A 15,895-nucleotide genomic window follows, 5' to 3' on the forward strand; every position below is an offset into this window, starting at 1 on the left:
AACCCAGCTTCACACATTGAAGAATGTATTGTCTGTGGCTGCTTTCGAGCTATAAAGGCAGAGTTGAGTCATTTTAACAGAGACCATATATGGCTTGCAAAGCTCAAAATATTTACTATCTGGCCCTTTATAGAAAAAGTTTGCTGATCCCTGCCCTAAAGGATGCAAAAAAAAAAAAAAAAGTCAGACGACGCAAGGAGGAGCTGTTGGCATGCAAGCCACCAAGGAAACAGGGGGACCATCTAACACGTGCTCTGACAGCACCCTTCACTACGAGAGAATAATGGCTCTTGGGTGAAAGACCAGACTTCCAGGCTGCCAATGCTCTATTGAGAAGGGACAGGCAACCCCCAGGTTGCTGTCTAAATGGTCAAAAATCAATCACTCCCTTCCCCCCTGTCTGGGAGGAACAATCAAAGGCAGAGAGGCACAAGATTCTCTTGAGGGAATGCAGGTCCCATGCCCGAGCTGGGCCTCCTGTAAGGCACACCCCCAATCTCCGCAAAGAGCACAGGCACATCGAAATGAGTCTAAACCATCGACTGTCTCTGTGAGTTCCTATATGACAGTGAACTCGGTCAATCCCCTGTCCTCTGACCGAGCTGCTGAGCTTCTGTGACATGTGTGGCACCATGGTTCTGTTGGGAGGACCAGCCAATTCTGCTTGGACGCATGGCTTCATGTTGGTCAGAGGGGAGGTCCTGGTGCAAGTCCCAGCCCCACCCGTCACTGCCACAGCTCTGAGCCTGAATTCTCTCATCCCTAAGGTGGCCATGAGGATACCAACTGCATCTCGTTTAGGGAAGTACATTTCTTGTAAGCCCCTAAAAGCAGCTGAAGAGGAGACTTGCTTTCTGAGGTCCCTGGGCCTGCAGCCCCCCACCCCTGCTCCATGGTCACCTGAGGTTGCACACGAGCTCAGTGAAGCGGGGCCGCTCACTGGGGTCGTAGTCCCAGCAGCGAGTCATGAGGGTGTAGAGGACAGGTGGGCAGAGGTCGGGCTTGGGCAGCCGGTCCCCCTTCTCGAGCACCCCAATGACGTCCTTGTTCTCCAGCCAGAAGAAGGGCTGTTTGCCAAAGCTCAGGATCTCCCACATGCAGACAGCTGAGGGCAGGAAGAGAGGGCTCAGGACCTGCGCTGGGGAGGACACATGCCTGGAGAGGCCAGTCCACCCTCCTCAGGAAAAACCATGGCAGTCAGCACTCAGTCCCAGCCAGGGACCTCCCGAGTTCTCCAGCCTCCCCTTCTAGCATCCTGGGGTCTTGCCCACTGTGGTGGTCCACCGAGGAGAGACCAATCACCTGCATCTGCAAGTGAACTAAGGCTCTCTTCCCTAGACCCCTTCCACATGGAGCCATTAGGTTTTGTGGGGTGAGGAGGAGGGGGGCAGTCAAAGGGCATGTTGTTGGGACCACCAGTGCCTTCCCTTAAGAGGGAGTGAAGACTCTACGGGAAAGCTGGGGTTTGAAGCCTAGCACCAGCACATGCTGCCAACACAAGCCCCTGGCCTGCCTGAGCCTCAGTTTCCTTATCTGGAAAATGGGAATAATAATAATGAGCTTTTATTGGGCTGGCTGTGGAGAACAGAGCAGGCTAATCTATGTGGCTGTGTGCCCTGGAAGGGGCTGTCCATCTATCACCTGGTTTTGTTCTCACCTCTCCCTGTACCTCCTTCTCAGAACAAACCTCAGAGTTTTGATCCCCTCTAGGGAGGGGGTCTCCACATCAGTCCCTGGGATTGGTTGGTGGAGTCCATGCTCCCCTCAGGAGCCAATACTGCCCACACAGGCCCTTAGCCCGTGTCACCCCCAACCCACCACCGGCCCCCACTTCTGGGACTTCTCAGTAGCTACAGCAAAACAGAACCCTTGCAACCCAGGGGTGGCGGTCCAGACCGCTGCCCCCCCTCTTAGCCTGGTCATGGAGGGGAGAATCAGAGCCCTTTCCCATGCTCTTCTGAAACTCCACTCACCAAACATCCAGACGTCACTGGCTGTGGTAAAGCGGCGGAAGTTGATGGACTCAGGGGACATCCACTTGATGGGGAGACGGGTCACAGAGGCTTTGGGTGGGCAAAGAGATTCACAGGAGTTATTTAGCAAAGAAAGATCCAGAATTATCCAGAATTACAGCCTGTTCTCCAGAGACTCTTGGCTTGGGCTTGACCAACTGTAGCCTTTTTTTCTTCCTTTAGTTTTTTTTTTTTTTTGGGGGGGGGGCTGCAGCGACCTCTCCAGGGAAAAGGCTGGGGCTGAACACCCCTCACCTTTGTAATACTCCTCATCCTCAATGTACCGGGAAAGGCCGAAGTCCCCCAGCTTCACACACTCAGTGGAGGCCACTAGGATGTTTCGGACGGCAATGTCCCTGGGAGAGAGATGTGAAGGTTCAGAATGTTTCATTCCGATAGACAGTGGACAGAGAGATAAGGGAGAAGCGTGCTGACCAGGGCCCCAGGAGGCTGGGCTGGCCTTCCAGGTCCCCCCCACGTGAGGCCCTCGGCCACCTCGTTCCACCTCCCTGGGGAGGTTTATCTCCCATCCCTTTTCTCACACGGCTCCAGTGCGAAGCCTAGCTCAGGTTCCCAGGACTTGCTCTGCACGCTTGCTCTGTGGGCTGCACCCTCCCCTCTGCCAGGGATGCTGTCACCCTGCTGATTCTTCAAGGGAGAGCCCCAACCACTTTCCCTGGCACTCTTCCCCCCTGCTTCTGCAACTCCATCCGACCGTAGGCTTTTGTCATGGCTAAGAGCAACAGCTCGGGGAAAACCTCCATGCAGCCCGAGGATAGTCAGGACCACCCAAATGCTTTACACACCCTGCCTTGTGACAGAGACCCTCAGAAGCCCCCTCAACCCTGCCACAGAGGAGGGGGCGGGGGAGGGCGGGCACAGAGAGCCAAAGGAGGTTCCCTGGGTTGGGGGTGGGGTCAGCCCAGGCAGCCTAGCTCCAGAGCTGAGCTCTGACTCCTCTCTCGGGAGCACTCACTGACTCCGTTTACCTCCTGTTCCTGGCATCCTTTCTAACCTCAGGTTCATCTGCTCGCTTCTCACAGGCAGGCTCCATTCCCTATCATCTGTCTTTATTACAGAAGAGCTGACTTCGAAGCAGGACAACTTCACCCAAACAAACAAGGGAAACAGATCTATTATGCCACCACCCTCCCCTCATGACTATTTACATCTCAAATTTTACCCTCATGCTAGAAGATAAGCTCTACAAGGAAAGGGAATTTGGGTCTGTTTTGATTACAACTTTCTCCCAGAGCCGAGGACAGTGCCTGGAGCTCCAGATGTGTTGAACGAGTGAATGGAACGAATGAACATTTACAACCCCACACATTGCTCTGCATCGTATCACCCACAAGGCCACATATCTCACGTCCAGGTGTTGAAGAATTCACCTGCTCACCTCACTATTCTGGGAGCACCCCCTCTGCCTCTTCCAGGGGATCACATCCCTTGTGGCTGGAACCTCCTTTCAGGGAACGGGAACAAAGCCAGGTGGAGAAGGAGTCCACTCCACAGCCAGAGGGAGGAGAGGACTTGGCAGCTCAGGGATGCTGAGAACCAGTGGGGGGCCAGGTGCTTGGGCTGGGAAGGGCCTAGACTCCAGGATCTTCCCGGTGCTGCCCCAGTCCAGTCCCCCTGCCTGGGCCGTGTGCCAAAAATGGGTGATGAGCCTGAGGATAGCAAGCTCTGTGCAAGTAGGGGAGCAATGTCCTAGACCCCACCGGGAAGCGGGCTAGGCTATGCTGAGCTACAGTCAGATGCCCAGCACTTTCGATTCACTCTTAGTAACAGTGCTGTGAGGTATGCACGGTGATTCCACCTTTCAGATGAGGCAACGGGTTCCTAGCAGATGCTCGAGTTGTCACATGAGGCAGGACCAGCGTTGGCGTCTCAACACTCATCTGCATGACCCCGAAGCCCCGCATTACCCCAACCTCTCCATGGTCAGATCAAGGAGCTCAGCTTTCTCCCCAGCCCCACCTGTGGACACAGTTGATGCTCTCCAGGTAGGCCATGGCCTTGCAAATCTGCAGCGAGTATAGGACGAGAGTGAGCACCTTCAAGGAGTTCTTGTTTCTCTCCAGGTAGTGGCCCAGCTGTAGGAAGGGGGAAGATGCCATCAGGACCCCGGCACAGCCTCCAAAGGCAGCCACCAAGCCCTTCCCTGGCAAACCCAGATTGGCAAGATGTTCCAGAAATTTCCTCTACACACGATCTCTGGGTTGTTTGGGCTGGATCCAGAGGGCAGGAAGCTGGGAGTTAAGGGCCCATGCTCTAAATGCATCCCACCCTGAGGCACCGCTCAGCTGTGGCCTAGCTGTCATCACAGTGTTCCACTTCTGCCATCCCCAGCTCACCTCACCGTAGGGATACAATTCCATGATGATCCAGGTGGGCTCCTCTTCAATGATGCCGATCAACTTCACGATATGCGGATGGTCGAGATTCTTCATGATCACTGACATTGGGGGCAAGAGGGATGGGCCAGAGTGGCTCTAAGGTGCAATACGGGAAACAGGCTGGACTCTCCCAACTGGGTGAAATGGGGAGGGAAATTCCTCCCGACGGAGGTCCCTGCGCTGTTTGCACCCTCCCCATCCACGGTTCCAGGCCCTTCTCCCATCTTGGAGGTCCGTGTGGTCCCAGGGGTCTTTTCCCACTCACGGGGGTTGTGTCATTTCCCAGGGGACACATACCGGCCTCACTCAGGAACTTCTCCTTGTTGTCCAGAGTGCAGTCCTTCTTACATGTCTTTACGGCGACGTTGATTTTCTCCCCTTTCTGCAACGGAAGTCTGTTCAGAGCCCCTTGGGCCAGCCCAGGGCTCAAAAGAAAGTGTCCCCTCTCCAGCATTGCCATGGTGGTCCCACAGGCTTGGTCTCTGCAAGGTACATTCCTCCCCTTCCTCCTTCTCCCGCCCCCCTTTCCCCACTCCTCTCCGACTCCTGACTTCATTGCCTTTTTTTTTTTTTAAGATTTATTTATTTTAGAGCAAGAGAGAGCACAAACAGTAGGGGTAGATGGAGAGGGAGAGAGAATCTCAGGCTGAGTACAGAGCCTGACGCAGGGCTTGATCCCATGACCCTGAGATCAGGACTTGAGCCGAAACCAGGAGATGGACACTTAACCAACTGCACCACCCAGGTGCCTGCTGGCTTCATTGCTTCTTGATTAGGGTATGTCAGAACCAGAAAGGACCTTTGAGACTAAAGCCTCTGGCCATCCAGATCGGGACACTGAGGCTCAGGGCCTGTGCTCTGCCCATTGTTCGTGGATGAGTGCGGAGTGTGTGCAAAGCCATCCAATCCAGTGTCCTTGTCTCTTTCTTTCTTTTTATTATTGGCTTTTGCATTTTTGCTGCCTTTTCTTTGGCTCTACCCTTTCTGCAGGGTCCCGCCCCATTGGGGCCTCAAAACTAGCCCCTGCCTCAGATCCTACTCTTCCTCTTCCCAGAGCCACATTTTCCCATACTTCCCCAAGTTCTTGCCCGCCAAGATTCAGCCAACCGTTCCCCAGGTCCTGCCTCCATTTTACTCCCCAGGCTTGCTATCCTTCTGGGAAATGACTTTTGCTTCCAACACTCCCTGGGTATTTCATAAATACTGCAAAGGCCAAGTGGATGAAGAGCCATATATCATGGTAGCCTCTGCAACCCCAGAATATACAAACTCCCTTTCGTCCTAAGGGAAAGTGGGAGAGGAGTGTCCACGAAGAGTCTGGAACTCACGTGATTTGTGTAGACACCTTCATAGACCTCCCCAAAAAAGCCTTCACCAAGAATCCGATTCAGGACCACATCTTCCCGTGTGATGCCATACTGTGGACCTGGGCAGATGGAGAGAGCAGATAGTCTCAGAACACAGAAAGCCCTGATGCCCCTGGGAATCTGAGTATTTGCAGGCCCCAATGCCAGGCTCTGCTCCCCTCCTGCCTAGGCATCACCACACCCCTCAATAACATCTCAGCTGAGATCCAGGAGTTGGCCTGGAAAAGGGGTTCTAGAAGGTTCCATCACCTCAGACCTGGGGAAAAAGGTCTGTCACCCTGTTTCCCCTGAAGGCCAGGTCTCATATCTACACTCTTAGGATCCCCACAGACATCACAGGCACACAAAAGTTCAATAGTGTGGGGAGAAAAGAATGATTTCAGCTTTCAAATCAAAGTGGTTCACTTAGGTTTGCCCCTGTCTGAGGCACACATGGGAGAGGACGAAGGAAGGAAACAAAGTCCCCCTGAGGTGTCACAGATGTCCCCACAATGTCACTTCATAGGGCTCTGTCTGTGGCCACTGTGGTGGGGCCAGAGATCTACCTCCGGGCCTTCGCAGGGTCTCATCGGGAATCTCAGCATAGATGTCTGATTCTGGAATGACAGAAAGAGAACATCCTATGGGTAAGATGCCGTCAGAGGGCACCACCGGGAACCGGGCATGGGGCTCCCGTGCGCAGGCCCGCAAAACCAAGGCTGACATCCCAGGGCGGGTGAGAGCCAGGCAAGAAGTGGGGTTCTCGACCCACATTTTGGTGTGGCCACAGAGCCTAGGGCACCTTGACTTGAATCCCTGCTCACTACTACTTGGTTGCGTCATTTACGGGAAGTTAGTTAGTCTCCCTTAATCTCAGTTTTTCTTTTTGTGAAATGAATGTTTCTAGGTAGGGAATGTCATAAAGATCAAATAAAATAATACCTATTATATATTTAACATTGCTAGGGACTGAATGTTTGTATCTCCCCCCAGTTCATATGTTGAAATCCTGACGCCCAGGGTGAAGCTATTTGGAGGTGGGGCCTTTGGGCGGGCGGGGCGGATTAGGTTCAGATGAGGTCAGGAGTATGGCGCCCCCAGGCGGTGGTGTCTGTTATGGCGGCCCAAGCTCTGACAAACATGGCGCCAAGTATCAACGGGTGAATACATGTTAGCTATTCTGATTGATGACGCTTTACACTGTCACTGAGAAGTCACAGGGGAAGTTTGTTTTTCTGTAACTTTGAGGGAATCCTTGACAATGGCATAAGAGCAGGCAGAAGAGAGGCTCTGGACACAGGCAGAGGACTGCAGACAGGCAGGCTTACCTATGCTGCAGCTCTCTGAGAGGTGGGGTCGCTGCGCCTCCAGGTTGCTGCAGGAGGAGAGGAGAGGGCAGGAGCCTGGTGAATTTGAGCCTCGCAATGCGGCCCCGGGGCAGCCTCGGCCCACCCTCTCCTGCCCACCCCTCCTAGGGGCCAGCTGCACTGTGCCCCCTGCCTGCCCGGAGGAACAGCCTGTCCCAATGACACCAGCCTGGGAGCATGGCCCATGCTGCCAGGGGACAGGAAAGAGGGCACAGCAGCCATTTGCCCTCAGATGAGGCCAGACGGCATTAGGACACCGGACTACCCTTGCAGGATTGACGGGGTGAAATTTACTAGTGAGAAACTGCCACTTATGAAATGCCAGGGTTCCCGTGTTCTCCCCTGGGGCCTGGAAACCAGCAACCATGGCTGGGGGGAGGGTGTCCCTATTCGTTCTGCCTCCTCCCAGGAAGCCACAGGCTGAGTGCAGGCCTTTTTCCCTGTCTTCCCTTTGTACTCACAGCACGGGGATCTGGGGCAGGCTGTTCCGCTTCTCACCATCTGGGGAGAGGGCAGAAAGAGGGGGAGCTGGAGCCAGGGACACAGGGGCCTATATGGATGGCCGACCTCATTGCTCCTATGAGCCAACACAAGGGAGACCCCTTCTCACCATTCTGTATCCTCTGCAAGTCTGTGTGGAAGCTAGCCTGAATTAGAGTCCTCTCAGTTGAAGAAATTCTCAAGTTTCTTTCTGCCACCACCCACATGTTCCAACCCGGACCCCTGCTTCCTGATCCCATCCCCAAGAAGACCCATGTTCACAGGAGGGACCAGTCATGTTCTAGCACTAGCTTTGCTCTTCCTGGGGCTACAAACACCTCAGCTCCAGAAGCCCGCCCCCAAGCTGCCTCTGGCCAGAGCCTGCAGCTAAGGACCCAGCATGGGTCCACAGGGGGCATCCAGAAAGGCTGGGCGAGCACCTTGTCCCACTTCCAGAGCCTCTTCCTTCACATCTTGGTCAATGGTTTTGCTTCTCCCGCTCTGCCTACGGGGCCTTGAGCCACATGTGCCCATTGGGCCAGTTTGCCTTTAAATGGAGACTCACCTTTCTTGGGATGAATGATAAGAGAGCCTTTGTGCTCCCCCTGAAGCCGGCAGTAACCGTCCACCAGGTCAGCCATGTTCTCGGCCTCTGCCAGAGAGGAGGTTTTGATGGACAAGGACTGCAGAGAAGAGACCAGCCAAGGATGAGACCTGAGAGCCTTGGCTAGCGTCTGCCCCACAGGACTGGAGAAGAAAGGAGTAGACAACGCCAGCCATCCCCTGCTTGGAATCCATCAGCACCTGTCCTGGAGCTCGGCTTCCATTCCCCACAGCCACCAGGGGGCGCACTCGTCATCCCTCCCCACTGGTTACCCTAAACCCTAGGAAGGCCAGATTCAGCTAGGACTTATTTTGGTCTCTGAGTGCACATAGCACAATGCCTTGTACCTACTAGGTGCTCCATAGGTAAGACCAGAAACAAGGAGAAGAGGGAGTGGGCAGGGGACAGACAGATGAAAGGGGAGATAGACAATCGGTTTGCAGTCTGAGTTCTCTCTGATTCTTCCACCCACAAAAAGTCCGGGTCCCTGGAGGTCTTATTACTGAGTCATCATCCACTTGTTCAAAGTTAGACCTCTCATTTGTACCTTGATTTCTGGTCACTTCACCCACCCTAAAAACTCCCCCAACTTATTTCTTGACATTTTTAAACAGCTTTGTGTCCTGATACATTTCCCTTATAATTTTATTGTCAACCTGCTACATTGTCTGAGAAATAGGTGCAGTTTTCTTAGCAAGATCCCAGAAGCCAGGCTGACTGACCTAAGCAAGAAATCCTGTCCTTCAGTGGATGCCTGTTTCAGAGCCCCCAGGTGCCCAGAGATGCTCACCTGGGGGGCACCTTCGATGCCCAACTGCAGTACCGCCTGGCCCTCCTCCAGGGGGAGGCACCTAATGGACTTGATCTGCTTGAATTCGGCTAGGCAGGTGGGCTGTAAGAAAGGAGGGCAACCTTCAGACCATCCCACTCCTGGGGTCGGGCCATGAAGATTGGTCAGTATGGGAGGAGGGGTTGCAAGGAAGCACTGAGAGCCTCTCAGTGGGATGAAGAGAGAATCAAAGACAATGAAGACTGAAAGGATCATCTGGTCTAAGCTTCTCACTTTGCAGAAGAGAAGATGAGTCTAGAGAGCTGGGACTGGCTCAAGGTCTTATACGTGTTGGTGATAGAGCCAGGACTGGACTCAGGTCTTTTGACTTGAATGATTGCCCCATTTTGCCATTGCAAGAGCAACTGTTTTATTTAAGCCAGAAGAGCACTGACAGTGCCCTTCTGTCTTCTCTTCCTTCTAAACCACCCTTGTTCTCCCCCCACACCAGGCTTTGGGCAGGGGATAGTCACAGGGAAGTAAAGAACCATCTGCCCCGTGCTCCAAATACTCTCTCTAGGGCTACTCATATCAAGAGAGCCTCTCTGCTTTCAGCAAGGGGCAGGAACAACTGAAAAGCAGGACAAGGTAGGCGGCAGCAGAGAGGGGAAGACCGCTTAGCCTGGGGTTGGGTGCAGCCTGCCCCCGGTCTCCCTCTACCTTTGCATCTTGACTTGTCAGCTGGCGGATGCCCTTAGGGCCGATGACTAGGTCCACAGTAATGTTCCATCCTTGCTGGAATAAAAGGAGAGAGAGTACTGTTGCTTCAGTTCTGTCTCCCTTCTATTTCAGAAATTTGAAAAAAAGCTCACTAAGTTAGACACAGGCCACTCTCTCCTGGGCCCTCCAGCTCCTTCAATCTTAAAACCCTGCCAGACAGATTACCCTCCTCCCAACATCCTGCCTACTCTGCCCACCTCCAAGATCTGGAGCCAAGATTTCAGTTCCCTTCCTCAGGCAAGTAGGTTAACGTTGGTTACATTTGATGGTATGTTGGTGAGGCCCAGCTGCCCGAGGATCTTGGCTTATGTGGGCTGCTACAAGCAAGCACACCCCTTCTAGGCCCCCCATGTTGGCCTCATGGGCCCGTTCCCCGAGAGGCCTGGAATTCAGGTCAGGGAGAGAATAAAGAGGACGTGTCATTACAATGAGTTCACAGCGATAGGTCTCCTGGTCGATGTTGGCAAAGCCCGCGAGGGTGTTGAAGAACTTCATGACGCACTCCTCCTCCCTGAGCGAGGCATACTGCTGGAATGTCTGCTGGATCATCTTCCGGAACTGCTTGGGCTGGGGGTGGGGGGATGGTCAGTGATGAGCAGACCCTGCTCCTCCAAGCTCTGATTCCTTCCCTGATCTCACCAAAGGCCTCTCTGCTGCCAGAGGTTGGTCCTCAGGTCTTTGCCATGAGAGCAGCAGCAATCTATTACCTAAAGCACACACCTGCTGTCTCAAGGGAGGCTCACCATAGCCCTGGCAGGGAAGCATGGAAAGTAGCATCCCCAGGCCACAAAGCTATTTGGCCTCTGATGTGGAAATGCAGCCAGGTTTCCTAATTGCCAGCCACAGAAAGGGCCCATTGGATGTTTTCAGTGGTCCTATGCCTAGATGGCCCCAAACAGCACAGATACTCTGGTTTTCCCAAGTACCCCAGCCCAATGCCATTAGCTCCAGTCCTGGAGGCCAACACAAAGGGGGCGTCTCTGGGCCCCTTGCCCAGTGGTTTCCTCACCTTTAAGTTCTCCTGCATCTGCTTTGGGAAAAACAGGTCCAGCCCCACTTCCTTCCTGAAAGAAGGGGGGAAAAAGTGACATTTGACTCCCCCTCATCCCTAACCTAGGACTTCAGACCAATCAGGAAGAGGCAAGATGGCTCAAGGACCAGGGGGATGGGTCCTGCCTGGCTCTGGTCTGGGGATGAACAAGGTGTGGAGTGAGTTAGGAAAAGCAGGGCAGCAAGGAAGGAAGGCAAGAGAGGCAAGGGGCAGCGTCAGAACTTACTCCAGGAGCTCAAAGTTGGACTTTTTGTCAAGTGCATTGTGGGGCATGTCCTTGAAGAACCGCCTGGAGAGAGAGAAGTTACGGACAGGTTGACGGTTGGAGAACAAGGCCATTAGACTGGGCTCACCCAATGCCACATACTGTTCTAGAAGCTCCCTTTCCCCTGCCAAATGTGGTAACCAATGGAAAGGAGAACATTACAAGAATAAAAAGATACTGATATTTACAAAGCCATGAAGAAAAGGAAAACCCACAAATTTCATTGCTAAGAAGGACTCCAGCCTTCTGCTTTGGGAGGCCCAGCTCTGGAACTGCCCAGGTTGGGGACAGAGGAGGAAGATGGAAGTTCTATCTGTGGCCTCTAAAAAGAAATGACCCAAGGCAGCCAACACTGACTGTTGGAAGGCCTAGCATTCGGTGGCTCGTGTATATGGCCCAGTTCAGTGGTTCTCAACCCATGGCAATTTTACACCTCCCTCTCCAGTGTGGAAACATTTGACAATGTCTGGAAATCTTTGGTTGTCACATCTGGTTAGCAGGAGGGTGGTCCTACCAGCATCTAGTGTGTAGAAGCCAGGAATGCTGTTAAATATCGTACAGTTCAGAGGATGGCCCCCCCAACCAAAGAATTATCCAGCCCTAAATATCCCTATTCTTGAGATGGAGAAACTCTGTGAGCTTGATCCAAGGAGAGAACTCAGGAATTTGGGAAGAATGCTCTTCCTTGACCCACTTCTCTGTTACCAGGTGTCTGACAGAGTGGGAGAGCGGATTTTGGAGGAGCAGGCCAGCTGGTTAGGGCAGGCCTGCACTCTGGAAACCAAGCAGGTCATGAGGGATGATATTCGCTTGTGGGATATGAGGAGCTTATCCAGGATTCTCCCCTGGATGGACGGTCATTCTCCTCCTACTTGTGCCTGAAAGTGCTTACAGTTAAGATCCCAAATTTCCACACAGCCCATCATGGCAGCTTTAGAAAGTTCTCTGAGCCGTTGTTACCCGCTTGACCCCCACAGTCACAGAAAACCTCAGAGCGTGCCTGTGGAGTGTTGATTACAGGCAACATGGCCTCCAGCCATTCCCGCTGCCTTGAGGGAGCTGCAAAATGTACTCCTAGGTAACTGAACAAATTGGCCTGCTGTATGCACTTACTGAATTCTAACAGGATAAATGTTGGCAAATGCCCATCAGAGAAGAGGATTTTAGATCTTTCAGGGTTATCCATTCATTCAAATGCATACTGCACTCTCATTCTGTGCCAGGCAAATGAAATGCCAATGCCGACTTCAAGGATTTGATAGGATTTCACAATTTAGTGCACGGGAGCCAATCAGAGCAAAGCATAAGTAAGCAGATCCACGCAGGGTGGGGGAGGGGCGGTGGGCATGAGGAAGGGAAGCCTTCAAGATGCTAAGACACTGGAGCTGACTCAGTGGGAAGAAACTATGGCCCCCATACTGCTTGTGATGGACACATCACAGGCGTGCTCTCAGATTTTTCTATGAGTGTAGAGGGCGAGCAGACAACGCTGGCTCAGAAAACTTTCTAAGGCTGCAGGATAAAATGAGTTTACCAGGTTGAAAAGGGAACGAGAAGAGTATGCCACACAGCGGGGTCTGCTTCCCAGCCCCCGATGACAGCAGTCTCTTAATGTGACTCCAAGCTTATGGCAATTGAATGAATGAGCTTTGAGACTAGGGTTGGATGAAAGAGTTCCAAGGATGGGGATATTTAAATAAACCTTAGTAAAAAAAAAAATTGGAGTTGGCTAAATGGAAGGGGAAACAAATTTTCAAATGAACACTGAGGAATTAAAGTACATGAAAATAATAGCAATGTTAGAATGATGGAGGTGATGATATATGGAAAGTAGAAAAGGAAGTTTGGGGCGCCGGGGTGGGGCAGACAGCTGAGCATCTGGCTCAGGTTGTGATCTCAGGGTTGTGCGATTGAGCCCTCTGTTGGGTTCCACACTCAGTATGGAGTCTGCTTAAAAATTGTCTCTCCGGGAGCTTGGGTGGCTCAGTTGGTTAAGCTCCTGCCTTCAGCTCCCAGGGTCCTGGGATCAAGTCCTGCATCAGGCTCCCTGCTCTGTGGAGAGTCTGCTTCTCCCTCTCCCTCTGCCTGCTGCTCCCCCTGCTTGTGTTCTCTCTGCCTCACACTCTCTGTGAAATATATAAACAAATACACTTAAAAAAAATTATCTCTCCTCTCCCTCTGCCTCTCCTCTTTCTCCCCTGCCCTCTGGAATAAATAAATAAATCTTTAAAAAAAGGGGGTGAGGGGAAGTTCAGGGAGCACACCTAGGTCATTTCCATCTCCTGCAATCCAGCCCACTCCCTCTATCATTGGTTGCCCTTGAAGATAGTTACACTGTTACTTTTCATAAAGGTACCAATCCCTCAGTGTGTCATGATCTGTGTGTTTCTACTGTTTGGAGCAGTGGAAGATCTTTGGGATGTCTGGGAGAACCAGTCACCACCACTTATCGTATGTACCAGTTTCCCCAGAGACTGGGCTTCACAGTCTTCTGTGCTGAGCCCCATCTCAGTTGCTATCAGTGGGTACCTGATGATCCCCAACCTTCCTCAATGCCTTCACCGAATGAGGCTGCACCGGCTAGGAGAAGCCCCACGGGATCTGGCTGGCTGGTTCTGTGACGCCTATGTCTGCCATTCTGACTGGCTAACACTAGGTGGAAAGCAAGGCACGGGCAGGCACAGGCCCATGACTGATGCCCAGATTAAGACCTGCAGAAGGTAAGGAAGCATCTATGCAAAATCCAGTTGACTATGTTTTTCTTCTAAAAAGCAACAGAAATATTAACTCATTGCCAACATTTATAAATTAACTATGAGACAAAATGTCTTTTGAAGTAAGCTGAGTATTCTTTCTCTAATCTTTACTTATTATCAGTTACTATTCAATTACTCTTGGGGTACACATTCACTCTGAGTTTTTAGGTCACACTGTTCTGGGGCTCTGCTGGGAGTGGGCAGTGGTCCTGGGTGTCTCAGGTGAAGGGGAGACTACTTGGTTCCTCACCCTGGGAAGGTAGCATGTGGTCCATGAATTTCACATTTTAATTTAGAGGGGGACATATAGATAAAATATTTGGCATTTACAGAGCACTTCCAAGCAATCAATAAAAAATTAATTAGGTATGATCCCAACTATATGACGTTCTGAAAATCAAGGCAAAATATGGCGATAGTAAAAATGTGAGTGGTTGCCAGGAGTTGGGAGTGGGAGGGATGAAGATGTGGAGCCCAGAGGGTTTTAGAGGAGTGAAGCTACTCCATATGGCACTGTAATGGGGGATACAGGACAACATATCCTTCTCAAAATCCATACAATGCACATCAAGAATGAACCCCAATGAAAACTACGGACTTTGGGTAATAACCATGTGTCGATGTACATTCATCGATTGTAACAAATGTACCACGCTGGTGGGGGATGCTGGTAGTGGGGAGACCGTGCATGTGTGGGGGCAGGAGGCATATGGGCAAGTTCTATACCCTCCTCTCAGCTTCACGTCGGATTTAAAACTGTTCTAAAAAAAAATGTCTATTAAAAATAAACAAATAATAAATAAGGGTAAAGAGAAAAAAAGTTATACAAACAATAAATAATCACTGAATATTCTGTCCCTATCGTTGTAAGTACTTTAAATACATTAACTCATTAATTCCTTACAACAATAGGGTTACTACTGTTATCATCATTCCCGTTTTACAGAAGAAGGAATGGATGGATAAAACAGGTCGTGAAACTGAACGGTCTGCTCTGGTCAAGAAAATGCTAGGCACAGCTTTAACCACACCACCCTCCTCTGCCCCGAATGCTTCGACAGCCAAGAATAAGGCCTATTTCTTAGACTATCACTCAGTCTTCCATGCTTGGGTCCAACTGACCTCCCCTGCTCATCTCCCACTACCTTCTGGTCTGTTCTTTTCTTTTCACTGATCCCTTAGCCTGGAATGCGCTCTCTCCACGCCCAATTCCCCCCATTGTCTCCGGATGGGATTTATCCTTCCTGGGAAGTTCAGATCCCCTCTTCCTGATCCCTCAGGCAGAATTAAGGGCTTCTATATATGTGTATGTTTGGCACCTGTTTTATTTTGCCTTGTGTTATAAGCAACTGTGGACACACCTGTCACCTCCCAGACCAGACCCGGAAGTTTGAGGGCATCTCTGCATGACTTGCTAATTCTATACATATTTATCGATGCCTACTACAGCTGGAGACATAGCAGTGAACAACACAGATGGAAACCCAACATTCGAATATCTCCCAGGACCTTGCCTAGTGCTCAAAGAAACATTTACTGAATGGCAGATAGATGGAAGAAGCAGGCAGTCTGGAGGCAAGGGCTGTGGCAGCCAAAGGAAGCAGGGGAGCAGAGATGGGGCTGGCCCTTCTATTCCAAGGACCAGATGGCAAGCACCTTGCACTCTGTCAGCCACCATTTGTCACCCCCCCTTCATGCACCCACTCTTGTTTCCCACCCTGGAGGCAAGTCCAAGCTGGCCAAGAACTCCAGTCCCTGGAGGGTCCTTGAAGCCACATACCTGAGCTCCAGACAGCCTAGTTGCAGGGCCATGCCCTCACTGACCTTGCTGGCATAGCGTTGCATGTAGTCATTCCGTAGCTGGTGAGGAGAAAGGCCAAGGTTGAGAGTCACGCCCTCCTTCCCCATTTCCCTGAACAGAGGCCCCAGGAGATGGTGGGAACTTTGAATATAATCCTGCAGCCCCAAGATGTCTCTCTCTCACACACCCCACCATGCAAAAACGTGTAGCCAAAAAAGAGCAGAGGGGGAGACCCACCCTCTGCTCTGCCTCCCTCCAGAGCCTT

At 51.8% G+C, this 15,895-nt stretch overlaps 1 protein-coding gene across 4 annotated transcripts in view; it reads right to left on the minus strand.

Moving 5' to 3' along the window:
- The window catches only part of PTK2B (protein tyrosine kinase 2 beta), a 121,245-nt gene that overhangs the window by 14,698 nt on the left and 90,652 nt on the right, over positions 1-15,895 (minus strand). For 3 of the 4 annotated variants that reach the window (XM_045774051.2, XM_045774054.2, XM_045774052.2), the window contains exons 5-21: positions 15,610-15,689; positions 11,035-11,097; positions 10,767-10,821; positions 10,184-10,324; positions 9,698-9,772; positions 8,999-9,100; positions 8,170-8,287; positions 7,586-7,625; positions 7,086-7,132; positions 6,324-6,374; positions 5,740-5,837; positions 4,709-4,793; positions 4,370-4,470; positions 3,993-4,108; positions 2,268-2,368; positions 1,974-2,063; positions 901-1,105 (exon numbers count right to left, since the gene is read on the minus strand). In XM_045774051.2, coding sequence (XP_045630007.2) covers positions 901-1,105; positions 1,974-2,063; positions 2,268-2,368; positions 3,993-4,108; positions 4,370-4,470; positions 4,709-4,793; positions 5,740-5,837; positions 6,324-6,374; positions 7,086-7,132; positions 7,586-7,625; positions 8,170-8,287; positions 8,999-9,100; positions 9,698-9,772; positions 10,184-10,324; positions 10,767-10,821; positions 11,035-11,097; positions 15,610-15,689 — 1,568 coding nt within the window. The remainder of the gene's footprint in view (positions 1-900; positions 1,106-1,973; positions 2,064-2,267; positions 2,369-3,992; positions 4,109-4,369; positions 4,471-4,708; positions 4,794-5,739; positions 5,838-6,323; positions 6,375-7,085; positions 7,133-7,585; positions 7,626-8,169; positions 8,288-8,998; positions 9,101-9,697; positions 9,773-10,183; positions 10,325-10,766; positions 10,822-11,034; positions 11,098-15,609; positions 15,690-15,895) is intronic. The other variant, XM_045774053.2, reaches the window with a different exon arrangement.

This window comes from Ursus americanus, chromosome 13 (genome assembly GCF_024610735.1).
Source record: "Ursus americanus isolate L20-20 chromosome 13, mUrsAme1.1.p, whole genome shotgun sequence".
Taxonomy (NCBI): Eukaryota; Metazoa; Chordata; class Mammalia; order Carnivora; family Ursidae; genus Ursus; species Ursus americanus.